Here is a 22,936-nt window from a genome sequence, read left to right on the forward strand (position 1 = left end):
TAAGTACAAATGTAACATTTAATGAGATACCCAACCGCGCTAAAAGAAGTACTCCCCCTAAACATGAGTGGAAAAAATCAGATGAGGTATATATTTCTTGGGATCAGATCCCATATGGAGTACCTGAAGACCAGGTTGCCATATGGAGTGATTGGATAAAAAGCGGAAGAGTGGCTGGTGCGGTACCAATTTGGGGAACTATTGCCAATGCGCAGTACATAGCCCGAAATAGTAGATGGGTGAATCTCCTATGGTATAATCAACAAAGATTTATAAACTTTACAATAAAGGGCCTGGATTTGGTAAAGGAACAATTGCATGCAACTTCACTAATGGTTCTACAACATAGGTTCGTGCTAGAATCCCGCATGGCTGGAGACCAAGGAATATGTGATTATATAGGGGAAGATTGTTGTACTTTAATCCCCATGCACACAGATGTAAATGGTAGCCTCACAGGACTCCTACAGGAAATGAAACGAATGAGGGATGAACATGTGCTGCAGTCTAATTGGAACACTCAGCTGAAGGGATTCTGGGATTGGTTTCACAAGCTTGGAGGGGGAAAATATCTTAAGGCAGCAGGAATGATTCTAGGGGCAGTAATATTGATTATATTGATAGTTATGTGTTGCATCATACCCCTTGTTCGGGGACTGGTCTCAAGACTTGTTGTAAGTGTAACTGGTCAGTTCCCAGTTGTAGAGATACAATTGGACCAAGAGATATAAAACATAACCATGATCACCTTCCACCCTCACCAGGTACGTGCATTTCTTTAATAACAGTGTATATATGTAAATATTTTGTATTACAAGGACTTATATACTTACTCACGTAGACATAGCAACTTGCACGCTGAATAATCCATAGATATAAGAGATATTATGCCTTCAGATGATGCCTAAATTTGCCATACTATGTCCCCACAGGTAGATTATTGAACATGGCAGAGGCTAGTTATGATGAATATGAAGAAAATCAAATGAATTTACGAGCTGCACTGGCCTCGTTAGGCCCGTCACTAGGGGTAGGATGCCCATATCTTCCTCCCAAGCACCTACTAGATCCTGCAGAGGGGCCAAGCAGTGCACCTTCGGGTTGGAGCAAAAATATGATGACACCCAGAAGGCAGCCTGATGATCAATCACCATCACCTACTGGGAAACCACTGTCCATCTCGTCATCACCGGGGAACCTCAGTATCGATTTCGGCCCAACCAGCACCCCTGCCAGTCCTGAGAATCCCGAGGATCGACGACCACCGTCACCCCGCCATTCTCATCATGTTGCAAAGTTCTTGGCTCATCCGCTGGAGTCGTACGACACCAACAATGACCTCAAGCCTGAAATCCCCTCTATGACCACAGCAGTTTATGCCCAATTCATGAAGGGTCTGGTGCACCCCGAGCCACGTCGGTCCTTGGAACGGATGCGCCGCACCATGTACAAACGCAAGGTAAAGGCTGGGAATTGGCAGTTGACCCGAGACAATCTGGAACTGAGGCAGCAACTTCGGGATGCACAGCAGACCATTATCAACCTACAAGAGCAGGTGGTGCAACTTCGGGATGCACAGCAGACCATTATCAACCTACAAGAGCAGGTGATGCAGCTGACCGCTGATCTGCAGCGTATGGCTCCGTATACCCAGGGGGGCCTGAACGGAGGGCAGAAGTATGGACAGAATTATGGAGGCCATTATTATTATTAATATCAACTTCAACGCCATACTGGATATAAGGACAATGCTGATTATTGATGATTATGCATACCTATGTTAAAAATATTGGTAGAATTGTATACTTTATGTGACAGCACAAGTACTATGCAGGAGAGTGCCACATGGTTACTCCTATGTTGGTTGTAATGACGGTCCTTTGACCACTAGAAGATGTGTTTGCCTGGCATAGTCCGGGCCTGATGAAGCTTTTTGTTTGTGTTTGTGTATTTACGGGTGTGAAAGACCACATATGTAGGGGATAAATGCAGTGACCTCGTAACACAAGATGCTGCTTGGGCATTGGTATTTGCCTCTGCTGAGAAAACAGAATTAGAAAATCTTGCTACAAAAAAAGTAAGCAACGAGGACGGGTCCTCTTAAGGGAGCCAAGAGGGGGGTCCCTCTTTGTTTTTGTATATTCTGTTTTCTGCATTCTATCAGTTTAACATTTACACATTCTCCACTATGTTTTATATTACTCACTTCAACTATATGGTGTGTGTTTAATCTCACGTTTGGTTTGGTGTGCACAATATATATATATATAAACTTTTGTCACTTGTGTGACATTTAAGGTGTTTTAGATTAGTCATCACCTGCACAATCACTTAGTTGATCCTTTTAGGATCAAAGGGGGGAATGTTGTGTATTAATCTGCACTAATCATAAGATAAAATAAAGTTAATGTTTTATAAGTTTAAAGTTGTTTTCACAAATACTGATATAAGAGCCATTCAAGGCCAAAATGAGAAAAACAGAGCAGTGAGTGTGTGTAACCGTGGCACCTGGCCCAGAGGAGTGGAATCTGCAGGAAAACGCAGGGTTGAGGCCCCTTAGTGATAAGAAAGCACACTCATTAAAAATGAAATATTTGACATATCAAGGTTGCCCAGCTCAGCAAAATTTGGCCATACAACTTGTGATAAATAGAGTTGTTATTTTCAAGGCACACGGTGCAGAACTGTTCCCAGAAAGGGTGATGCTTTGACTGGGACACAAGGGGGAACCCTAGGCCAGACTGACATGGCTTGAGGTAGGGAAAGGATTAATTTCAACATGTTTGTGATTGAACTGTCATAAGTTTCTGATTTAAGTGCACCAGATGTCTTCATGGCCTGAGAGACTGCTCTCACAAGAATGTGATGTGTCTATGAATGTCATCGTGATTTGCAGATAAATGCTAATGTGACCTTTACCAAAGACTGTCGTTTAAATATATAAAAATATGTTCTGAAGGGGGTTTTCCACTGATAAGAACTGTATAAAAGGGAGCTGTTTTCACCATTTGTTCAGCTCAGGCTCACCGGTGACCAGCTCCGTGTGAATGTGTTGTGTTTTGCAATAAACACCCTGGACCTGGACTCAGCTGCCACTGCCTGAATTTTTGAATCTTTTTTTGAGACTTTTTCTGCTTTTTAAGAACTTTGAATTTTTATAAAACTTAGCTTCAATTTTAAGTCGTCAAGAAGACAATAATAGACGACTTCGGTCCAAAACTTTGAGACGTTCCTCATGTTCCTCTAGTGTCCGGCCGAACACTATTAGGTCATCCAGGTATACCAAACATTGTAGGAGGTTCATGTCTCCGACAGCCTTTTCCATTAACCGTTGAAAAGTAGCCGGGGCTACTTTTCAACGCTGTTATGCCTTGGGACATACGCTCAAATTGGAAGAACCCTAGGGGGCAGATAAAGGCCGTTTTCTCCTTGTCTTGTTCAGCCATGCCAATCTGGTAATAGCCATTTCGGAGATCCAATACAGAAAACCAGCAGCTTCCTGTCATACAATCCAAGGCTTCATCAATCCTGGGAACTGTGTATTGATCAGGGATTGTTCGTGCATTCAGGGTGCGGTAATCAATACACATCCTGATGGAGCCATTCTTTTTTCTTGCCACCACGATGGGCGAAGCATAAGGACTACGTGACTCCTTTATTATTCCTGCTGCCAGCAGTTTCTGCAGATGACTTCGCACATCCTCAATATCGGCAGGGGCAAGACGTCTTGATCTCTCTCGAAAAGGTCGTGAGTCACTGAGGCGGATGGTATGCTCGACTCCTCTGGCCAGTCCAACATCCCATTTCTCAAAGGAGAAACACTCCTGCTTTCTCTGATAGTTTATGAGCAAGCCTCTCCTTCCAGGCACTTGGGATTGGAGAGCCTCCAAAATCAAACAATCCAGGATCTATGCTTGACCTGGCTCTTTGCTTTTAGGAAACTCAGTCACAACGTTGGCTTTATGAATACATGCCACAATGGTGCCTTTAGGGATGGCTTTGGTTTTTATTGACTCGTTTTTTAACACCAGTGAGAAGTTGTTTACATTCATGTCAGATGGTAAGAGAACACATGGTGGCACCATTATTCCATCTGGGAGAGAGGGCTGCTCAGGACGCTCAACCACCAACATATCCTGCTCCCAGGACTCTTTTGCAATGACTTTACAGGCTGCCAGGGCTGAGCCACCAGGGGGAACCTTAAGAGGTCCAAGACCCATCCATTTTATGTGGCCAACATTATCATCCAGCTGGACTGAGGGGCGTTCCTGTTTAAATGTTTTTGGTGTGCTGACAGAAACACGCCAAGCTCGAGCATGTCCAGGGCCTTCAGCTTCATCTGAACTCTTGGGCTGGTGACGAAAACAACAGGCGTTAGTTCCCATGATTACTGGGGCCTGATCTGGACCCTTAGGGTCGGGGCGGACTAATGCTAACACTGTCGTTGGCTCTGAGCGACAACCATCAGCCAAGAACTCAACATTCATAGCTATATAGCCCTTGTATGGGTAGCAGGATTCACTGAGTCCCCAGAGGGCCAAGCTGGAAATAGGATGAAGAGGTAAGTGGGACAAATGGTCTGTGTACCAGCTTTCAAATATTATGGTAAAACTAGACCCACTGTCAGGGCGTTGGTTGGTTGACCTTCAATGATTACTTTACTGAGGGAGGCCTCTCCTACTAGTCCCTCCGGGATGCCGGTAGCATGTTGGGCATCAACTGCATTCCTTTTGACAGAGCAGTTGGTATTTGAGGTCTCTTTTGCTTGTTTGTTTGTCTCATTTCTTTTTTGTCTTTTTAGAGAACGGATCAGTTTCTGAATGACTTTGCCATGGTCTTCGGGGGCTGTACAATGAGTAGACACATTTCCTCCTTCCCCACACCTGTAACAGAAGAAATCCTCTTCATCATAGCTGGTGTGAGTAGGTCTTTGGCTACTAAGGTGAGGGGGAGCTTTATTCACTTTATTTTCTGGTCTCCATCTTGCACCTTTAGTCTGAGGAGGATTTGTGTGTGTCACCGTCATCATGTTGAGATGATGTTGCACATCCTCAACTTGTTTTCTCAAAGCCTGAACTTCATAATTTTTTCTGGGTTTCATGTCATCTGTGTGGAATGCATTTTGAGCATCCGAGGTGGCTTTTAACTGTCCAGTTGTGAGTTCAGACACTTGGGACTGCAGCATTTGGACTTGAGCCCGCAGCTCCTGAACTTCAGATTCTGACTTATTTTCATCTTCCACCCTCACTTGCCTGACAATTGGTCTAGCAGAAGGAGCAATATTTTTCTTCCTTACTGCTTGTTGAAACTCTTGTTCTCTGATTTCATTCAACAGTGTCAGGAAGGGAGGAGGATTACGCTTTCTTTCTCTTAGGCGTAATTGTAGTAGCATTATTTCGGACTCTGTGGTTCCACGAAGGAGCTGGTCCACACGTGTACTGTCTCTCATATTGGGAGTTATCCCTCCTCGCTGAACCACTTTTGTTAGTTTTTGCTCTACTCTCCGTCAGAAATCAGAAAATCTTTCACCTGAGCTTTGGCGTAAGGCTCTGGAGGAGAAGTAGAGATCTTCAGGACTCTCTGGGGATCCAAATGCTCTTTCTAGAGCTTCAATATATTCCCCTGGGGATGCATCTGGATCATTAGCTCTTATGGCTTGAGCAATCTCCAGAGCGGGTCCTTTCAGGCTTTCTACGATCCTTTTCCCTTTCTCTCGAAAGGAACAGTCACTCTCATCCACCATTAGCTGTGCTTGCTCCATCCATGTCTCCAAACTCTCCTCTCCTGGAGGTGTGGGACTTATGCCAGAATATGTTCGGAGACGCCTGAAGACATTACTTTCTTGGGCAGGCTTCAGTGTCTTTGCTAGCAGATCACCAACCGCTCTGATGATCGACTCTGCCAAGTTTCCTGGCATAGCTTCTGATGACAGCATTTCTGGTGCAGCTGCTTCTTCAGTAGATGTAGGACTATCTTGTGAGAGAGGATCTGTTTGTCTCTTTTCAGGGTTGACGTTTTCTTCATCTGCAGGCCCATGCAATGTCCACAGTTCCCCTCCTTCAATAGGCGGCACATCCAGCGGTATAGTTTTTGTGTTTACTCTTTCACTACACTCACATAAAACCATCAAGGACTGTGATTGAGGGTTAAACATGCGCCCTCTCACCCTAACTCGTCCTAGGACTTTGATAGTCATCAAAGTTTCTTCATTGTGCTTAACTGTGGTCTCAACGGGGACCTGTTTTACTACAAGTGCAAGGGATGCATCTAAGCCCTCCCCTATACACCAATTTTCCAACAAAGACATTTTGTAGTTAATGTTTTACTAACTTATTTCTGTTTTGGAAAGTTTTAAGTAGTTCTTACTTTTCCCTTGTTAAACTACAGGTTCAATTTAACCAAGTTAGTAATCTGGGTCAGACAGTAACCAAAAAAAAAAACACAGCCTAACTAAAGAAACCTTGGGGACTAGCTTTCACATGCAAGTTTATTTTATTGTTTACTTATCTATTTTATTGTTTTTCGAATTCCAATCCCAGCGGTGCCTCCATTTATGTAGCGCTTTCTGTCATCTATGCTAGATTTAACGCTTCGGGTTCGTAAAGCTAACTGTAGCACCCCATGGTCCTGCCAGTGAAACCGAGTATGTCTGACCCAGAAATAAGGACACTTTATAAGAATAAAGAATTTATTCTTTAACTCAAGAAATAGAAATTAAACTATACCACTCTTATCACTGTGGGAACCACATTTAGACCCAAATGTCTCTTTGTTACCCTTACTAATATTAAAACAAATAACAAATAAAAGTAAACCAGACTTTATCAACCTACTGGTTGATAAATAGGGACTCTCCCTCAGTATTAAACACCTTGTTAGCTCAAAAGTAACTTATTTATAACTTTCCGGAACACATAACATTTCTTATTTATAACCACAAAATGTACACCCTAACTGGTATGGTTTAAGTGGTGGGCCCACCCAACAAAAGAAAACAAATAAATGCCGGCAAAATAGTCATTCAAACCCCCTGTTGCAGGCCTGTTATTGACTCCACTCACCCCGGGTCCTCAACCCAAATGATGAAGGTAGGTTCCCAACGACTCCTGTCTCCTGACAGCAGTAAAACCCCGCACTCCTTTATCCGCGAAGGCGAAGAAAATCCAAACCTCGACCCAACTGATGAAGGTAAGCTCCCGACGACTCCTGTCTCCTGACAGCAGTCGAACCCAGCACTCCTTTATCCGCGAAGGCGAAGAAAAACCAAACCTCGACCCAACTGATGAAGGTAAGCTCCCGACGACTCCTGTCTCCTGACAGCAGTCGAACCCAGCACTCCTTTATCCGCGAAGGCGAAGAAAAACCAAACCTCGACCCAACTGATGAAGGTAAGCTCCCGACGACTCCTGTCTCCTGACAGCAGTCGAACCCAGCACTCCTTTATCCGCGAAGGCGAAGAAAAACCAAACCTCGACCCAACTGATGAAGGTAAGCTCCCGACGACTCCTGTCTCCTGACAGCAGTCGAACCCAGCACTCCTTTATCCGCGAAGGCGAGGAAAATCCACACCTCAACCCACCGCTGGTGCAGCAGGTCTCTCCGGATCCACCGTCTCCTTGGCAACCCTCCGTTTCAGCTCACCGAACGCGTCGCTCTCAGTCCGGCAGCCGTCCTTACTCGGTCCTCCAACCACTCAGTAGTTGCACGGGTGAGCAAGCTTTTCTCACACAACGGCTCACTCAAAGTTCCAGCGGCACTCCGCCAAGTCTCCTCCCCGACGTCCTTCCCGCACACACTATAATCCTCTCTTTTTCCTCTCTCTTTTCTTTTCGCTCTCCTCTTGTCCCGCCTCCCGGCCAATCAGATTTTAGGAGAATAGCAGTTGCCCAATAGCAAAGGTCAACACAGCATCCTTGTCTGTCACACCTCGTGTTGAGGTGTGCTTTCCATATAAACTATACCATACTTGTTCTCTCTTAAAGAAACAGAACACCACATTTTAACAACACATATTAACCAGTCCTTTTACTTTGACTTTTTAAGTTATTTTTCTCCCACCATAAGTCTTGGATATTATTATATCTTACTTTAAGATATTAATTTACCGACATTAAATTTGTTAGCCTTGTCATTTTTAAAACAACAATAACACACATTTCTGGGAACCCAGAGGGTTACATTGGTACTCGCCAATACCACCATTTTAGTGCTGGATTGGGGCCCCGTCCGATACTGGTATCGGTGCAACACTAAGATAAGCAATAGATAAATAATTTAACAGAACCTATGGTTGCATATTATATCATCTTAAAATAAGCTTTTGGTTAGATGGATCATTTTTGCATTCTAGTAAAATCAGGTCAGGGTTAAGATGGATTTCAATCCAATTAGCAGACTGGTCACCATTAAAGAGGAACAGATGTGTGTGAAAGCAACTTCTTGTGTTAATATGAAAGAATAAAAAAAAAGTGGTTTTTTGGATAAATATTTCACAGAAAAATCCTTAAAAGTCTTTAAAGTTTGCTTCAGAAACATTAAAAAAAAGTCAAACAACAGTGATGTCAATGTTTTCGACTTTTGAATGTTTGAATTTTCCCACCAGGAAAAAGTTTTCACGTCACAGATAAACAATTATAGATAAATAATTCAAACACATTTGAAATTTTCTAGGTTTTATTACTAAAAAAGGCACCAAATACAGGGATCATACTAATATTACTGTGTTCTCCAAATGTTATAGCACCAAAAATATATTTCCCCCAAAATTCCCCCATGTTCATGTTTACTAGGCACACATGTTGAAAAAGAAATGGTGAAGCAGAAAAATAAATCACAAAAACTGATCTTAAAATAAGTACATAATTCTTAAAATAAGTGTACTTGTCTTTAATTTGAGCAGGTAAACAAAATGTTCTGCCAATGGAATGAGTATTTCTGGCCTTAAAATAAGATAATTACACATTAAACGCTTGAAATAAGATGAAGGGGCTGCTTTTTCTTATTTTAAACGTAAATAATCTTATTCCGTTGACATGAACTGTTACTTAACTGCAAAAACAAGGTAAAATACACTTATTTTAAGAAAAGAAATACATATATTTCACAAACAAACCAGTGTTAAACACTTTAAAACATAACATCAGTAGCTGGGCTGTGATATAACACATCAGACAAGAGTAATTCAGTGATGCATAAATGAATCAAAAGTAACAGATACTGAACCATGAGTCTTTGGGTCGAACAAAAGGCAGGCAGAGACAGCAATCATATAAAATACATGTTTAAAAAGCGATTCTTTTCACTCAAACGGTAGTAAGGCTGAAGCTGTCAGTCAGTTGGATGGATTTGGAACAATCACATGGAAATAAACACTCCTACGCTCTTCAGTCGAAATACTTTGGACGACCTGTTTTCAGTCACATAAGAACAAAATACTGCATGGCACTTAAAAACTGGCAGCTGTGTGAATACAGTACAGGTATGGGCATAGGAGAAAAACGTCAAAATGGCAGTAAATACAGATGTTTAAACCCCCACTTTAACACTGAATGAAGACCCCCCCCCCAACGTAAAACAAAGAAACCTGCAAGATCCTGACCAGGTGATAATGGGAGCACAAAGAGCATCAAGTTAGAGGTTGAAGAGGCATGACCAACGGATCACAGAGGATTTATTACCTGGATATAACACAATGCAAGTGGCAGAGACGGAAGCAGAGTCTTGTTGAAGTATTGATGCTGTCTTATGGCAGGTATGCACTGTACGAATTTTTGCCCTTTTCTGGGCAGATTTTCCAGTTGTGCGAGAATTTTTTGGATTGTGCCGAGTTTCAGCCTCATCGTGCGTCCTGTGTCATGTAATATACAGGGGGTAATGATGGACATTAGCCTCTCACGACCAACTCCCGATCAGGAATCGTAAGGTCGGGAGAAAATCAAACATCTTTGATATCGGCCGTCGTAAGGTGTTCATGGACAAATCCTGCTGTTGAGGCAGAGCTACGGGCGTCTACGAGCCGATTTACCAGAACTTCACGCACTAAACATGTCCAAACAGGGGAGTTCGGTTTCTACTTCCTCCAGATTGACGTACAGTATGAGCAGGTAGATCGCATTAGAGCGTCGGTCCGTACAGTGCAAGAATGTACATCGTAAGCTGTGAACCTTTAAACCCTGTGGCATGCCACACAGTTTGAGCTAAAGCTGAATGCAACGATTGAAAATATCATACAGTGTATGCCCGGCTTTATTAGGGACACAAGCGTCCCCAATGGCAAGACAGAGCACAATAAGCAAAGGTAAAAGGTCTTGATGTTGTTTTAATAAGAACACACATGGGGGTGCTTCGGTGACGCAGTGGTAGGAGCATGCGAACCACATATGGAGGCCTTAGTCCTCAACCGACTTGGGTTCGAATCTGACCTGTGGTCCTTCGCTGCATGTCTCTCCCCCCCTTCTACCTACAGAAAATGAACAACTAGTGCCGTAAAAACCCTAAAAAATTATTAAAACACAGTTGGCTCGCTGTAACCAAGTTAAGAAACTAATTGAAGCTTATGGTCTGAAGATTGTTGCAAAAATAGGTAGGGTTTGGAAAGGTCATAATGAGGTCTTGATGCGGTCTTACTAAGAACACAAAGGGCTCCCTATAACAGAGATAGATGATGTGCGGGGTATGATATGTATAGATCTAGGTGTGTTTTGGTGATCTAGAGTAAAGGAGGTGTAAATAAGGCTTAAAACACATTTTAATGAAAGAAGTCAAAGCTCTTTCTCGTGAAGAAGGGAGTAACTAAGGTTGTGACATAATCGCACTTAAAGGTTTCATTCGTTTTTAAGTTATCAGCACTCGCGTAGCCTGCGACAGACACCAGCACGTTCCTTTGTGCCTTATATTCAAGCCGCTTCAGCAGATGCAGGAGTTGTTTTAGTGATTCTTATATTGCAGGACTAGTTGCGTGATGGATGAAGTGAAGATGCAGCAAAGCAGAAGGTCTTTTCCTGCCTGCTTCTTCATACAGCAGAGTGACGTTTATATCAGTGTGATGTAACGATGCAGAAGATAAAAATCACCAGTGTGGAGCTACTGTTCACCTCGATGGATGTGAAACCAATATGGATTTAGAAGAGAACAGAAATAAAGATGAAGACCATGCAGCTGAGCAGTTTGTGGATTCCTGAGTTTGCCCAGTCGCCTGCACGTCACACTCTTCCCTTTTTCACTGTGGTATAAAAATACATAAACAAAAACATCTCTGTTCTTTAAGTACGAATCGTATTTTAGAAAATAAGATATTTTGATTCTCTTTTCACCGATTAGTCCTTCGTCAGTGCTTCAGACCTCAGTGCCGTCGCTGAGGTTGTTGTGGAGTTTCACTTCCAGGTTGACCTGTTTCACTTTGCCGTTGGCCTCTTGGCTGCGGTTGATGTTGACGTTCCTCACCGTGCACTGCTTGGTACTGAAGTTCTTCTCCATGCACTTGTCCATGCACACCTCCACCTTGGTGTTGAGCGGATACTCCTCGCAGGTTTTCGGGACCTTCGTCACCTTTTTGGCCGACCTTCTGCAGCGGCGGAACAGGAAGCAGGAGGCCAGCAGCGCCAAGACCAGCAGGGTGATAGCCGCCACCCCCCCGCCCACAGAGCCGCCCACATGGGCGTTGAATGTGGCTGACGGGCCGACCTCCAGGCGAAGCGACTTCATGTTGGTGCCGTTCTTCACCTGGTCGCCCTCGTTGTCGTAGATTAGTGATTCGTCGAGCGTCAGCCGGCCGTTACGGTCCACCACGTCTCGTTTGGGTCGGTGCAGCAGATAGGTCACTGAGCGCTGAATCCTGGGGCTGGAGCGCGACTCTGGGCCGATCACATAGATCACCTGCAGGTACCACTGGTGGCCCGCCTCCACCTGTCAGTCAGACAGATGCATTAAAGGGATCAGCCATCTAGGTGGATACTATACATTAATAAACTTTTCTAATCATGATGGCTGCCGCCCAAACATTTAAAATCTGAAGTAATCTCTCTTTGCAGGTGATGAAGCAGACAGAAGACTTTTTATCATGGTCTCCCTTTTGTCGCCTCTTTCTTTCATTTTTCATCATGAAAAGATACCCTAAACAACTTGAGAACAGGAGGTCTACTCACTTTGTAAAGAGCATCCACCTTCATGGTGAAGCCATCAACACCAGGCATCGCGGCCATGGCCTGCAGCTCTGGGACGTCCGAGGCAAAATCAGCCTCGAAGGGAACATCATGAAAAAACTTGTCACATACGTCCGGCTGTTTACGATCCTGAAAAGCAAAGATGGAGAATATGGGTATAGTGATGCAATCGTGGATTTTTTATTTCTATTTAAATTTTGTTGCTTGGTTGTGTTGCGCAGACTTTGACCATAACCAGACCATAAATGTTTACCAATAACAAAAGCTAAGTGAATTAAAACAGGTAACCATATGGTAATGCAAATATTATGCAAGCTTAAATTTTTTTTTGGAGTATTTCAGAGAGAAAACGGTAAGGACATGTTAAGGTTATATTAGATTAAAATAAACTACATTATTAATGAGAAATATATTTCAATGAAACTTTGTGGTTTAATCTATATTGTTTTTATATTAGACTTTAAACCAGAGTACCAGAATAACCAGCATAAAAAAAGCCAACTAAAGCATTTAAACTGGTTCTAAAGAATTAAAGAACTTTCAGTTTTGGTGTGATTTGGCTCCCCCGGTGGACAAAATCTGTATTGTTTTGCTTCAAGGAAGACAGCATTTTCCTCGGTGAACAGAGTGGTAAAGACCAAATTGTTGTAAAATCCTCATTATGGCGAAACAATGTCACATTTCAGCGACTGATATGCTGATGAGTTTAGAGCCTTGAGATACATAAATAAGTTGGATGACTTCACAGCAAACAGAAGCATAGCAGGAAGCTGCCGCATTGCCTGAATAACAACCCTGCATATTTTGCACAAATATAGTTTCTTAGGGGAATTTAGTCGCAGTGACCTTCGTCTTTCTAGCCAATTTGAAAAGAGAGAGATGACGTTTGCCTTAAAGCAGTCTGCAAATTGATATTTGTTTTGTGAGGCAGGGACACTGCCATCCTCCTCTAAGTTGCTTAGTGTCAGTGAAGCAATACAGACCCCGTCGGGTCATGACAGAGGTGTCATTCTATTAGTTTGAAGTTCCTTAGAGTTGGTTTAAATCAATTATTACCTTTCAGAAAGATATCTAAAAAACAACGGAAGGATTGAAAGAAATGCACATTGAAAAAAAATAAAAAACACCAACAATAAACCCAATAATGATGCAAATAAAAATAAAAACAAAAATGAGTGAAAAAAGTAAATGTTTGAATTTATACCAGCAGCAGGAATCTGTGTTTGAGATGTTTGTTGGGCTGGATGCAGCCGTACTGCGGCCCCTCGTTATAAAGAGTCCCTGTTGGATCGAAGAAGGGAACGTAGCCGTCCCTGCCGGTGCAAAGGTAAACCTTCTCCAACTGCAGCTTGTAGGCCGCGTTCAGGTTCTGCTCCGGATTCCACAGCACCCTGCCGTACAGAGTCTGACCTGCAGGGGGGAAAGAGGTGTTTAAACATTTTCTAAGTGGTGCACAACAAACTTCAAGGCTGTTTGCCCCGCCAACCAACTTCTAGCCCCCCACAGTGAGGTATGACTGAAGAGGAGATAAAGTAAAGAGCTTTAGCCATTAAGGAAACACAGATTTGGTTAAGGCAGGGAGAGTAGGTTGTTGCGCTCCATCCATATGGTTCTGCAACGAGTTGCCTGTCACGACATCTAGAATATTAAACTTAAATATCCACAAGAAACAGTAAAATGAAGAATATCATTCAACAGATTCTATTTACATGAAAGCTATACTGGGATGTTTAAATCCAAGGAGGATAAATACAGCATCATTTTCTCTAATATGACTCCTACCCATGGAGAAGGCTCCCTTGTAGTCCATCTCAGCCATGGACATGTCGGCGGTGGCTGGATCCAGCAGGAAAACCTTCTCATTGTTGCACAGCTGGAACTCCGTGTTGAGGGAATAAACCACCGGAACGGGCCGGTTGGTCTGTTGGAACGCGATCGGAACGAGGAACCTGTCAAAGAACATAAAAAAGTTCAGGATTTACCCCGATGTTTAATGGATCCCTTGGTTTTATAGCAGCTGTGAGTCCGTACTTCTCTGGAGCGTGAGCCGTGCAGGACAGAGGTTTATCTCCGGGGTCGATCCAGGGCTGCGTTGGCTGCACGGTGCACGGGACCAAAAACACGGTGTATTCCCCAGAGTAGTCCTTCCTGTATCACACAGCATGGATCATTAGGCAGGAAGCTTCCAGAAAGGTCTACAGAGACAGATGTGACTTGAATGAAGTCAAATGTTCACACCTGCTGTAGGAGCTGGTGGCCCTCCACAGCTGATACGGCGAGTCGAAAGTCTGAGCGCTCCACAGAAGCTGCATGTCAAATTCGATGCCTCCCAGGTGGTCGGGTGCCATCAGACGGGACTTGTGGCCCGGGAGAGTGTGGTGATCCAGAACGAACTGACCTGGGAGAGGAAAAATGGCAGTGATAAGATCACTAAACAAACAGCAGCAACCTTTATTTGAGAATGAATGTTTTCTAAACCTAAAAAGTAATCTGAGCCGCTCTGATGAGCATTTCTTTGTGGCGAGGAACTGACCTCTGAATTTGGCGTGAGTTTTAAACTCAATCACGAGCCGTCCATCCTCTCTGATAAAGATCCTGATGATCTGCAGCCTGGCAGATAGGACGCTGTCTGTCTGGATGCCTGCATGCAGGAAAACAACACAACCCAGATAAGAAGCAAAGTGCAAGCACGTTTAAATCACCTCTGTCTGTGTTATCTGATGTTAAACCATGCAGGGTTTTAATTTCACTTTTGGATGCAAAGCTGCAAAGAGAATAATCAGGAGTGAGACCAGTGTAGGGCTGAAACGATTCATCGAGTAACTCGAGTAACTCGATTACAAAAAATCCTCGAGGAAATTTATCTGCCTCGAAGCTTCGCTAAATTTATTGTATTGTAATAAGCAATGCTGTTAAATACGCAGCACACTGGTCTAGCCGGAGGGTTTTTGTGTTGCACAACGCTACCACTTCCGTTAGCGCCTGGAGCGCTTGTGCTAAGTTTGTAGCTATGGAGGGAACCGGAGAAAGCTCAGAAGGAGAACCCCGAAAGCGACAAAAAATGTCCAAAGTTTGGGAACATTTTAGGCTAAACAGAAAGGACAACACAGCGCAATGCATCCACTGCAAAGCAGAATTGGCGTACCACAACAGCACGACATCAATGTTGCAGCATCTGAAGAGAAAACACCCGCTACATGCATCCAACTCGTACACGGTTGCCAACAGGTAACGTTTATGTTCTCTTTGCTAACTACGTTGTGTGATAATCTGCCATGTTATAGATGTAAATTGAGGCACACTATTTTGCTAACGTTACATCTAAACATAGCGGTTACTTAACCGGGTGTAGTGTAAATTGTATGTGAGGGTGGAACTGAGAGAAATTATGCAGGACTTAATGTAAGTTTGTTAATAAAAATACGCAGCAACAGATTACAGGCATAAGCTGAAAAGCATTTATTTATTGGTGTCTTTCCATCCTGAAAAGTTACAGTCTTTTCTTCTCGCTACTGTTATGTATGAATTAGAAATTTTTGATTAATATTTTTTGTAGTAATTCTATATTTGTTTATACCTAAGCAATCAAGAATAAATAATAGCATCGTTTTAATAAAAATAGCAACATTTTTGCATTTTATCATGACTAGTTAAGGCTGCAGAACTCTGTACAAACTCAAACCTTTACATTTAGACATTTTTATAAGCATATTTTTGAGCCTGCCACTTTATTATTTGAATATAATTTAATATCTTATAACTTTTCTTCAGGTTAAAGCAAACTACTGTTACAAGTAAACTTTCTAAACTACAAACATTTAACTGCTAGGGATGCTCAAAAAGGAGATATTGGACTGATCTGGACTAACTGGTGTTATTGCAGATTTGCCAATAGTTTTTTTTAATAATTTTATAATCGTAAGAATAATCGATAGATTACTCGATTACTAAAATATTCGTTTACAACAGCCCTAGACCAGTGCTTCGTCTGACCTGTCCTCCAGAGCACCGTGTCATAGAAGAAGGAGAACTCCATCTCAGTGTGATGCTCCAGAGATGCCCAGCCTCTGGGGGCCGTCACGTAGATGTAGGACACGTAGAGAGGAACCTGTACAGTCAAGAAGGACTGAGCCGAGTCCCGAACCTAAAAAACCAAAACAAAAAGAGAGAGAAAGCAGTACGTTTAGTTTGGATTCTGCAGAGCTAATATCCAAGCTTTAGTCTAGGGCTGCGTCAAAATGTCCACTCTAATCACTATATAGTGGTTACGCCATTTTAGATTAGTGTCCAAATGTCTAGTGGCAACTTTGAGCTGAGATATTTTTTTAGCTAAACATGAGACCATAAAACCTAGATTAGAGAAAAAGTTAAAAAACACTTTGAAAAAAAGTATTAAAATTAAGAGAAAGGAAGTATGCATTTTTATGAAAACTGTAAAAAAGAATCCCTGTTTCTTGAGCCACCCCCTCCTCCCTCACTCTTACCTTCCACTCAACTTTCTATGAGTGCACTTGGATACAGCCATATGTAAACAATGGCTTCTTTAGTGGTGACCCCTTGAACCTCTCTCTTTCCTAAGAAGATGTCACTAAGTGTTTGTCTGTCTAATCAGAAGTCTTTTGAATAATTATTAGCGGTGTCACTGCGCATATATATATAGTTTTTCCTCCAGATTTACTTTTTATTTACATGAAATAATACACAACTTCCAAAAACAATTAACTTAATCTGATTTTTATATAACAAGGGTAAACCTTGGAAGAAAAACTGCTAAACGTTGTAATATTTAGTTCAGAATATCCATGTCTATGGTGGGAAAAAATGCAAAAACAAAAAGATGAAGTCCTAAATTAGCAAAAAAAAACTTTCTTTTGGGATAAATAATCTCTTGCTGCATTTTTACAAAAAACAAAATGTTCAAAGTGTAGATGATGTTTTAGAAGCGTTTCTCTGCACACCTGGAAATCAGCAGTGACCGAGCCCCCGCAGATGTCGATGAGTTCGGTCATGTCGTAGTAGGCGTCAAAGGTCCAGATGCAGCTCTTCAGGTTCAGGTGTTTGTACAGCTGGATGCTCTTGGCCTCACGGACGTTGGGGTTAAACTGATATGGCCGGTCATAGCCTGGACCCAGCGAGATGCTGTCGTAGGATACGTCGTCCAGGAAGCCAGACTCTGCGGAAGAACATTGTTTCTGAAAGTCGGTCTCAGTCTTTAAACCAAAAAATTCTGGTTAATTATCTTTAAGTTGAATTTAAAGTTCGCCCACTGAACCTCTCTGCTGTGATTATCTGTACCTTTAGAGAGAGTCTTACATACCAGAAAGCCCCTGCAGCTCTTTGATGGTGACCAGGTTGGAGCAGACATGCTGCTGCCTGTAGATGGACTCTGAGAGCAGGAAGTGCAGGTTGTGCAGCGGCATGGTGGACACCAAAGGGAGCATGCCGTCCTGGTGTGGGATCTGCACTGAGATATGGATGCTGATTGTGGAGAGAAGAGAGCAGAACATTTATTTAGAAAAATAAGGCTTGGACAAAGCTCTCAACAATAGTTTTTAGACACTGCAGACCGGTTGGGGTGCTCTTTGTGTTTGACATCCAGGTATTTAAGCGTAGCAATAAACGACTGGGCCTGGAAGCCTCTGGCGGTTCCCGTGGTAACAGGGGTGTGGCAGATGGAGCCGTCTGTGCCGATGGTGATGATGTTGCTTCTAAGCGGCGTGCCGAGGTGACCGGCTTTATCCCGGGCCTGAGCCACGCAGCGGACGTGGAAGCGACGGCTGAAGTAGATGCTGTCCAGAACCTGAGGGGGAGAAAATGAGGTGAGGGTAAAAATTTAAATATTTAGTTAGAGAAATTAGGCTTATACTGCAAACAAATAAACGAGCCCTCAGTGATCCCAGAAACTAGACTGATTTAAACCGTCCAGCTGATTTAAAGCAATACCTCCCACCTTGTAGGGGTTGAACTGACCTGGAATGCACATCTGGTCTACAACTTAAAATTTATTAGTAAATTATTTAATCTAAAGTTGATGAATTTTAGCGATTAATAAGCAGACATTTTCCAAAACCTGAAGGGCTACATTTATATTTTACATGCTCAATTAAAATAAAAAGCAGGACATTGTAGTTTTAACAATTTATTGTATCAGCTGTATTAAATACTGCCTCAATAAAAAATTATTTAAAATTCTTACAGTTTATTATTTGTGATATAGCTCTCTGTTTATAGTGTAATCCAGCCTCCAGTGCTGGACTGTGCTGTCAGCTACACTGTTGAAGGGGAGATTCTGGATGCTGTCATGTAACAAATGTTTCTGTAACCTTTGTATAATTACATCGTAATGGTCTGAGCACAACAGCAAAGTTATGCTGCTTTGTAGTGCAGCACAGCGGAATAGGGGCTATTTAGGTTATAACTTAGAGGTAAAGTGGAGGATTTTCTTTTTCTGGGTGAATCATCTAAATAAGTGGTCCTCCTAATTGTCAATCATTTTGGTGATGTTTTTATGTAAGGCCGTCCTACGTGCTCGTCCCCAGATCTTTTTTCTGCAGATGCACACTTTCACTGCATATCTGTGGTGAGCTACGGTTTCAGACAGTGATCAAAGCTCGGCTTTCTCAGCGCGGTTCTTTGTAAATGGCCGAGGGTCGTAAGCGAAAAAGTGTGTGAGTATGAGAAGAAGAGAGAGGCCTGAGAGAAGAGAATGAAGACCAGAGTGTTTTTGGGAGATTCTTTCACGCGATGGCGTACACTAAAAGCACAGGTCGGGCTTCCCACTGATGCATCGGTTGCAAAGTTTCTACTCGACAGGCAAAGTTTGGAATGTTATTTGGAGAAATTAATTTAACATCACTGCTAATAAAAGTCATCATGCTAGTTATATGTTGTAACTTTAATAGGCGTTCCCTCTCGGGAGCAGGTACAGATTGTGCATGCGCATTTTTTAAAAATTGAAATGAGGGAAAATCTTCCCTTATACCATTAAGGAGCTCATCAAATGTTCATATTTACAAACAGAACCCCATGAAGCTCATTCTGCATCCTTGTGACTGTTAAACAGTGTAAATAATCCTGGACCGGACTGTGGATCGATTCATATTTTTGCTCTAGAATTACTTCTCTTGAAAAAACTAGTGAGGCTCTGCTTTAGAATGAACGACAGTGCACTCTGGTGAACAGCAGTAACATCACTGTAAGAAATTTAAGTAGGGGACGAAGAATACCAGTTCCTATTAGCTTGTTGGCTCACAGCAATAAAAGCCTCTAATGAAAGACTTCGTCAGCTCTTTATTTCAGCTCTGAAGCAAAGTCTCTTCATTGGTTCAACAGTTTTATTGCAAATCAATGTTAAAATGAGTGAACAACGCATTTGTTCTCTGAATGAATATTCTAAATGAAAATTAGCCCCTTCTTCTTTGATTACCAACTTTGACTTCCGACTCCTGATGGTTAGCAGATAAGCCACTTGGTTTAAATCTTGCAAAAAAAGTAGGTGCGTATAGTCAAGGAAATACGGTAGACATTATCAATTAATCTGAAGGAACAAATTTTGATCTAAATAAACCATAAATTGACAATAAATCCTAACTTTATTATTTCATTCCATCCCTATCTACCATGTTATCTTTGTTCCCGCAGTGAACCATCTCGTCTCACCATGTGGTTGACACTGGTGTAGGGGGTGGTGTCCGTCACCGTCTCGAATGGGGAACGAGCTCCACTTGAGTCCGTTGGTGCTGCCACCTCCCAGGAAAAGTGCACCTGGGTTTGGTTGATTCCCGCCTCGTCGCAGTGCCCCTTCATTACGGAGTACTTTGGGTAGTGGGGGTCACAGGGAGTCACGCAGACCAGAGGGTAGCCAGGAGAGGGGGTTTTCTTACTGCCTTCCTTGGTCACCTCCTGGACATGATCATAGTCAGCCAGAGAGACCACCTGAAGAGGAAGGAAAGGAGGTGATTCAGAGTTAAAAAAAAAGATAGAGATCATTTCAAGACAGCACAGAGGTTCTTCTTACTATCGGTGGTGCCGGGAGGATGAGACTGCCTGCAGCCTCCTGATCCAGGATAGTCACTGTTGCCGTGGTGATCTCACCGAGCACAGCCTCCACCGGATCATCAGGACCAAGAACCAGGGAGAAGGATTCATGCCACTCTCTTTCTTCATTAGACAGGATCTCCACCTTGAACATGATGTGGTCCATGCCTTCAAAACAAGAAGAGACAGTCTAACCCCTGTGAAGTCCCACACTGGAAAGTGGACCAGAGGTTCTCTCCACTGACCTGGGGTAAACTTTAGGACCTGACTCTTGGGATTATAATCCACTCCAGACTGGGCCGATCCGTCCCTGGTGCTGCAGCGGATCTTGGAGGTTCTGTCTAGGTCTCCACGGCGATTCACCTTGATGTTGAGCGCCTCAACACCGTCTGGACCAGGAGGTTCTCTGACCTGGTAGGAAGCCTGTTCAAACTCAATGGTGGGAGCTGGGCGGAACAGAAGAAGACAATCAATAGAATCAGCTGATGTTCAACATGATTAATGTGTCTGTTGGTTGAAAACATTGTTAGAACTAAAGAACAAGAACAACTCAAGTTTAAACATAGAAAATTTAGCAGTTATATCCTTGGAGTAGAGAAGCAACCCAAGAAAATCTATTAATTTAGTTCTCACTCAATAATTTAGCAAAACACTTGGAAATCCATGAATCTAAAAGACTTTTAAATGCACTGATTTATCCCAACATGCACAATTTATACATTGCTTTATAAACATTTTTGTCTATTTTCCCCCAGTTAGCATCCGTCTGCTCAACGGCTTATGGTTTTCTGTTAAAGATTAAATAAAAAAAGATCAAATAAAATAAAAACCTAAGGTCTGTTTTAAATTCAGTTTCATTTCTCAATGTAAACTAAATGCAAACTAAAGGGCACTGATCAGTTTATCAGGAACCTCTCCTTCCAGTTCACTCTCTCTTCACCTTAATGGACTGAAGCAGTATCTGCATTACTGCAACTGAAAGAGGAAAATCCCCCTTTTTTACAGTCTAGAACCATGACCTCGGACTTGGAAGAGTGGTTCTTTATCCAATGGCGTAACAACTCAACAATAGGCTCATAAGCAACATTATCTGGGTGGGCCCCATAGGAAGTACAACACCCATTACCAACTGTCTAACTAACTATACACAGTTATTAGCAAAGTAATTAAAAGTACCACTCTCTGCTTTGCAATTAATGTCGTGTTTAAACGGCTCACCATCATGTTGAAATCTGGAATGTGTTTGGGTATAAATAAGGTCCGGTCAGACATATTAGCACCAGGTGGGTAAAATAGGAATTTTTCGCACCATTACATCTGCAAAGATACGTCCTAGTCCACAATTGCATAGGGGACCAACCAGGTGTCAGTAACGGGGCCCCTAAGAGGTTGGGGCCCCCTAAGCAACTGCAGTCTCTGCTTACCGATAGTTACGCCATTGTCTTTATCCCAGCACCAGTTCTTCAAAATCCCTTCTGATGCTTTTTAGTTTTGCTCTTTATGTACGTTTCTAGAGCTCTTGCTCAGCATCTTTCATTTCTCTTTGTTTTATGCTTTTCTTACTGTAAAATCATTTGTGTCACTTGAAATTTGAAAAAGGTTCATATGAATAAAGCTGATTTGCTGAAGGATGTGATCTGTACAGCATGTCCAGCTTTTTTCTACACATTTGGGAGTTTTCCACAGTGGGTTTACACCAGCTGCAGGTAATAGTTTGTCAAATATTCAGGGTCAACTTACCATCTTCATCATTGGTTATGGTGACTGTCACAATGTCATTAACTCCAACCATCGCACCGCTCCAATGGTCACCCTGCGGCGTACCAAGATGCAGCTGGAATTCCTCCTCAGGCTCAAAAACAGAGTCGTCGTTGATGTGAACTGTGCAGTTCTTCACCTGATAAACCAACAAAGACGTAAGTTCACCAATACACCAAACATTGTTTTGTTTTTGACAGTTTGGGTCAGCATATTACCTTCTCGCCTTTGAGGAAAGTGATCTGGGATTCATCAGCGTTCCTTCTTTCCACAAAGTCATCCATCACCATGGCAGACATGGTTCGAGTGAAACACCGCACCGATGACTTGAAGGAAAGGTCTCCAGTCCGGATGACTGGGAGGTGAAGTACCGTGTCCTTCTCCTTAACAGTATAGGAGGTCTTCTCAAACTGCATGGTAGGAACTGAGACAAAAGAAGAAGATGAGCTTCAGAGAAGTGCTTCTAAACTGGCTTTAACTTATGTAAACCTAGAGCCTTGGTTCAGGTACATACTGTCCTGGAAAGTGTCAGTGATGAAAATATTGGCCTCATAGGGTTCCTGCAGGACTGCCCCCTGTGGAGAACTGAGGAAGATAACAAACGACTCGGGTCCTTCGATGGATGGATTCTGAATGTCATCCATGATGGTCAAACTGCAGGTCTAAAAAAAAAAATAAAAAATAAAAAATAAAAACCAAAGGAAGGTTTGCAAATTATTCACGATTTAAGATCATAGAGAGAAGGATAATTCCTCATTGTCCAGATCCCTGCATCTCATCCCTTCCCTTTAGCTCATCCCTTTGCATTTCTATAGGATTTAAGCCAAGGAACCGGGACAGAAAGACAGATTATTATAATCTACTCACCTCCAGTGATCCCTTGCTCCACAAAAATAAAGGAAAGAAAATTATTCTGAAGGGTAATTTCACCTTTAAGCATGAGATAATATAATTTAAGCTAGAGTTAAATTCAATTGTAT

At 42.5% G+C, this 22,936-nt stretch overlaps 1 protein-coding gene across 1 annotated transcript in view; it reads right to left on the minus strand.

Moving 5' to 3' along the window:
• Window positions 1-9,914: 9,914 nt before the first annotated feature.
• Window positions 9,915-22,936, minus strand: part of LOC119778599 (extracellular matrix protein FRAS1-like) — a gene marked incomplete at its 5' end in the record, with an annotated part of 55,982 nt that continues 42,960 nt past the window's right edge. Inside the window, 17 exons of the mRNA XM_038277919.1 lie at window positions 9,915-11,904; window positions 12,144-12,290; window positions 13,366-13,571; window positions 13,944-14,110; window positions 14,193-14,309; window positions 14,400-14,559; window positions 14,695-14,802; window positions 16,155-16,305; window positions 17,120-17,334; window positions 17,479-17,639; window positions 17,729-17,961; window positions 19,821-20,096; window positions 20,179-20,366; window positions 20,444-20,644; window positions 21,939-22,095; window positions 22,175-22,380; window positions 22,471-22,618. Of these exons, the coding sequence (XP_038133847.1) occupies window positions 11,335-11,904; window positions 12,144-12,290; window positions 13,366-13,571; window positions 13,944-14,110; window positions 14,193-14,309; window positions 14,400-14,559; window positions 14,695-14,802; window positions 16,155-16,305; window positions 17,120-17,334; window positions 17,479-17,639; window positions 17,729-17,961; window positions 19,821-20,096; window positions 20,179-20,366; window positions 20,444-20,644; window positions 21,939-22,095; window positions 22,175-22,380; window positions 22,471-22,618 (3,411 nt within the window). The remainder of the gene's footprint in view (window positions 11,905-12,143; window positions 12,291-13,365; window positions 13,572-13,943; window positions 14,111-14,192; window positions 14,310-14,399; window positions 14,560-14,694; window positions 14,803-16,154; window positions 16,306-17,119; window positions 17,335-17,478; window positions 17,640-17,728; window positions 17,962-19,820; window positions 20,097-20,178; window positions 20,367-20,443; window positions 20,645-21,938; window positions 22,096-22,174; window positions 22,381-22,470; window positions 22,619-22,936) is intronic.

Source organism: Cyprinodon tularosa, unplaced genomic scaffold, assembly GCF_016077235.1.
Source record: "Cyprinodon tularosa strain WSP-4 unplaced genomic scaffold, ASM1607723v1 ctg1355, whole genome shotgun sequence".
In the NCBI taxonomy this organism is placed as follows: Eukaryota; Metazoa; Chordata; class Actinopteri; order Cyprinodontiformes; family Cyprinodontidae; genus Cyprinodon; species Cyprinodon tularosa.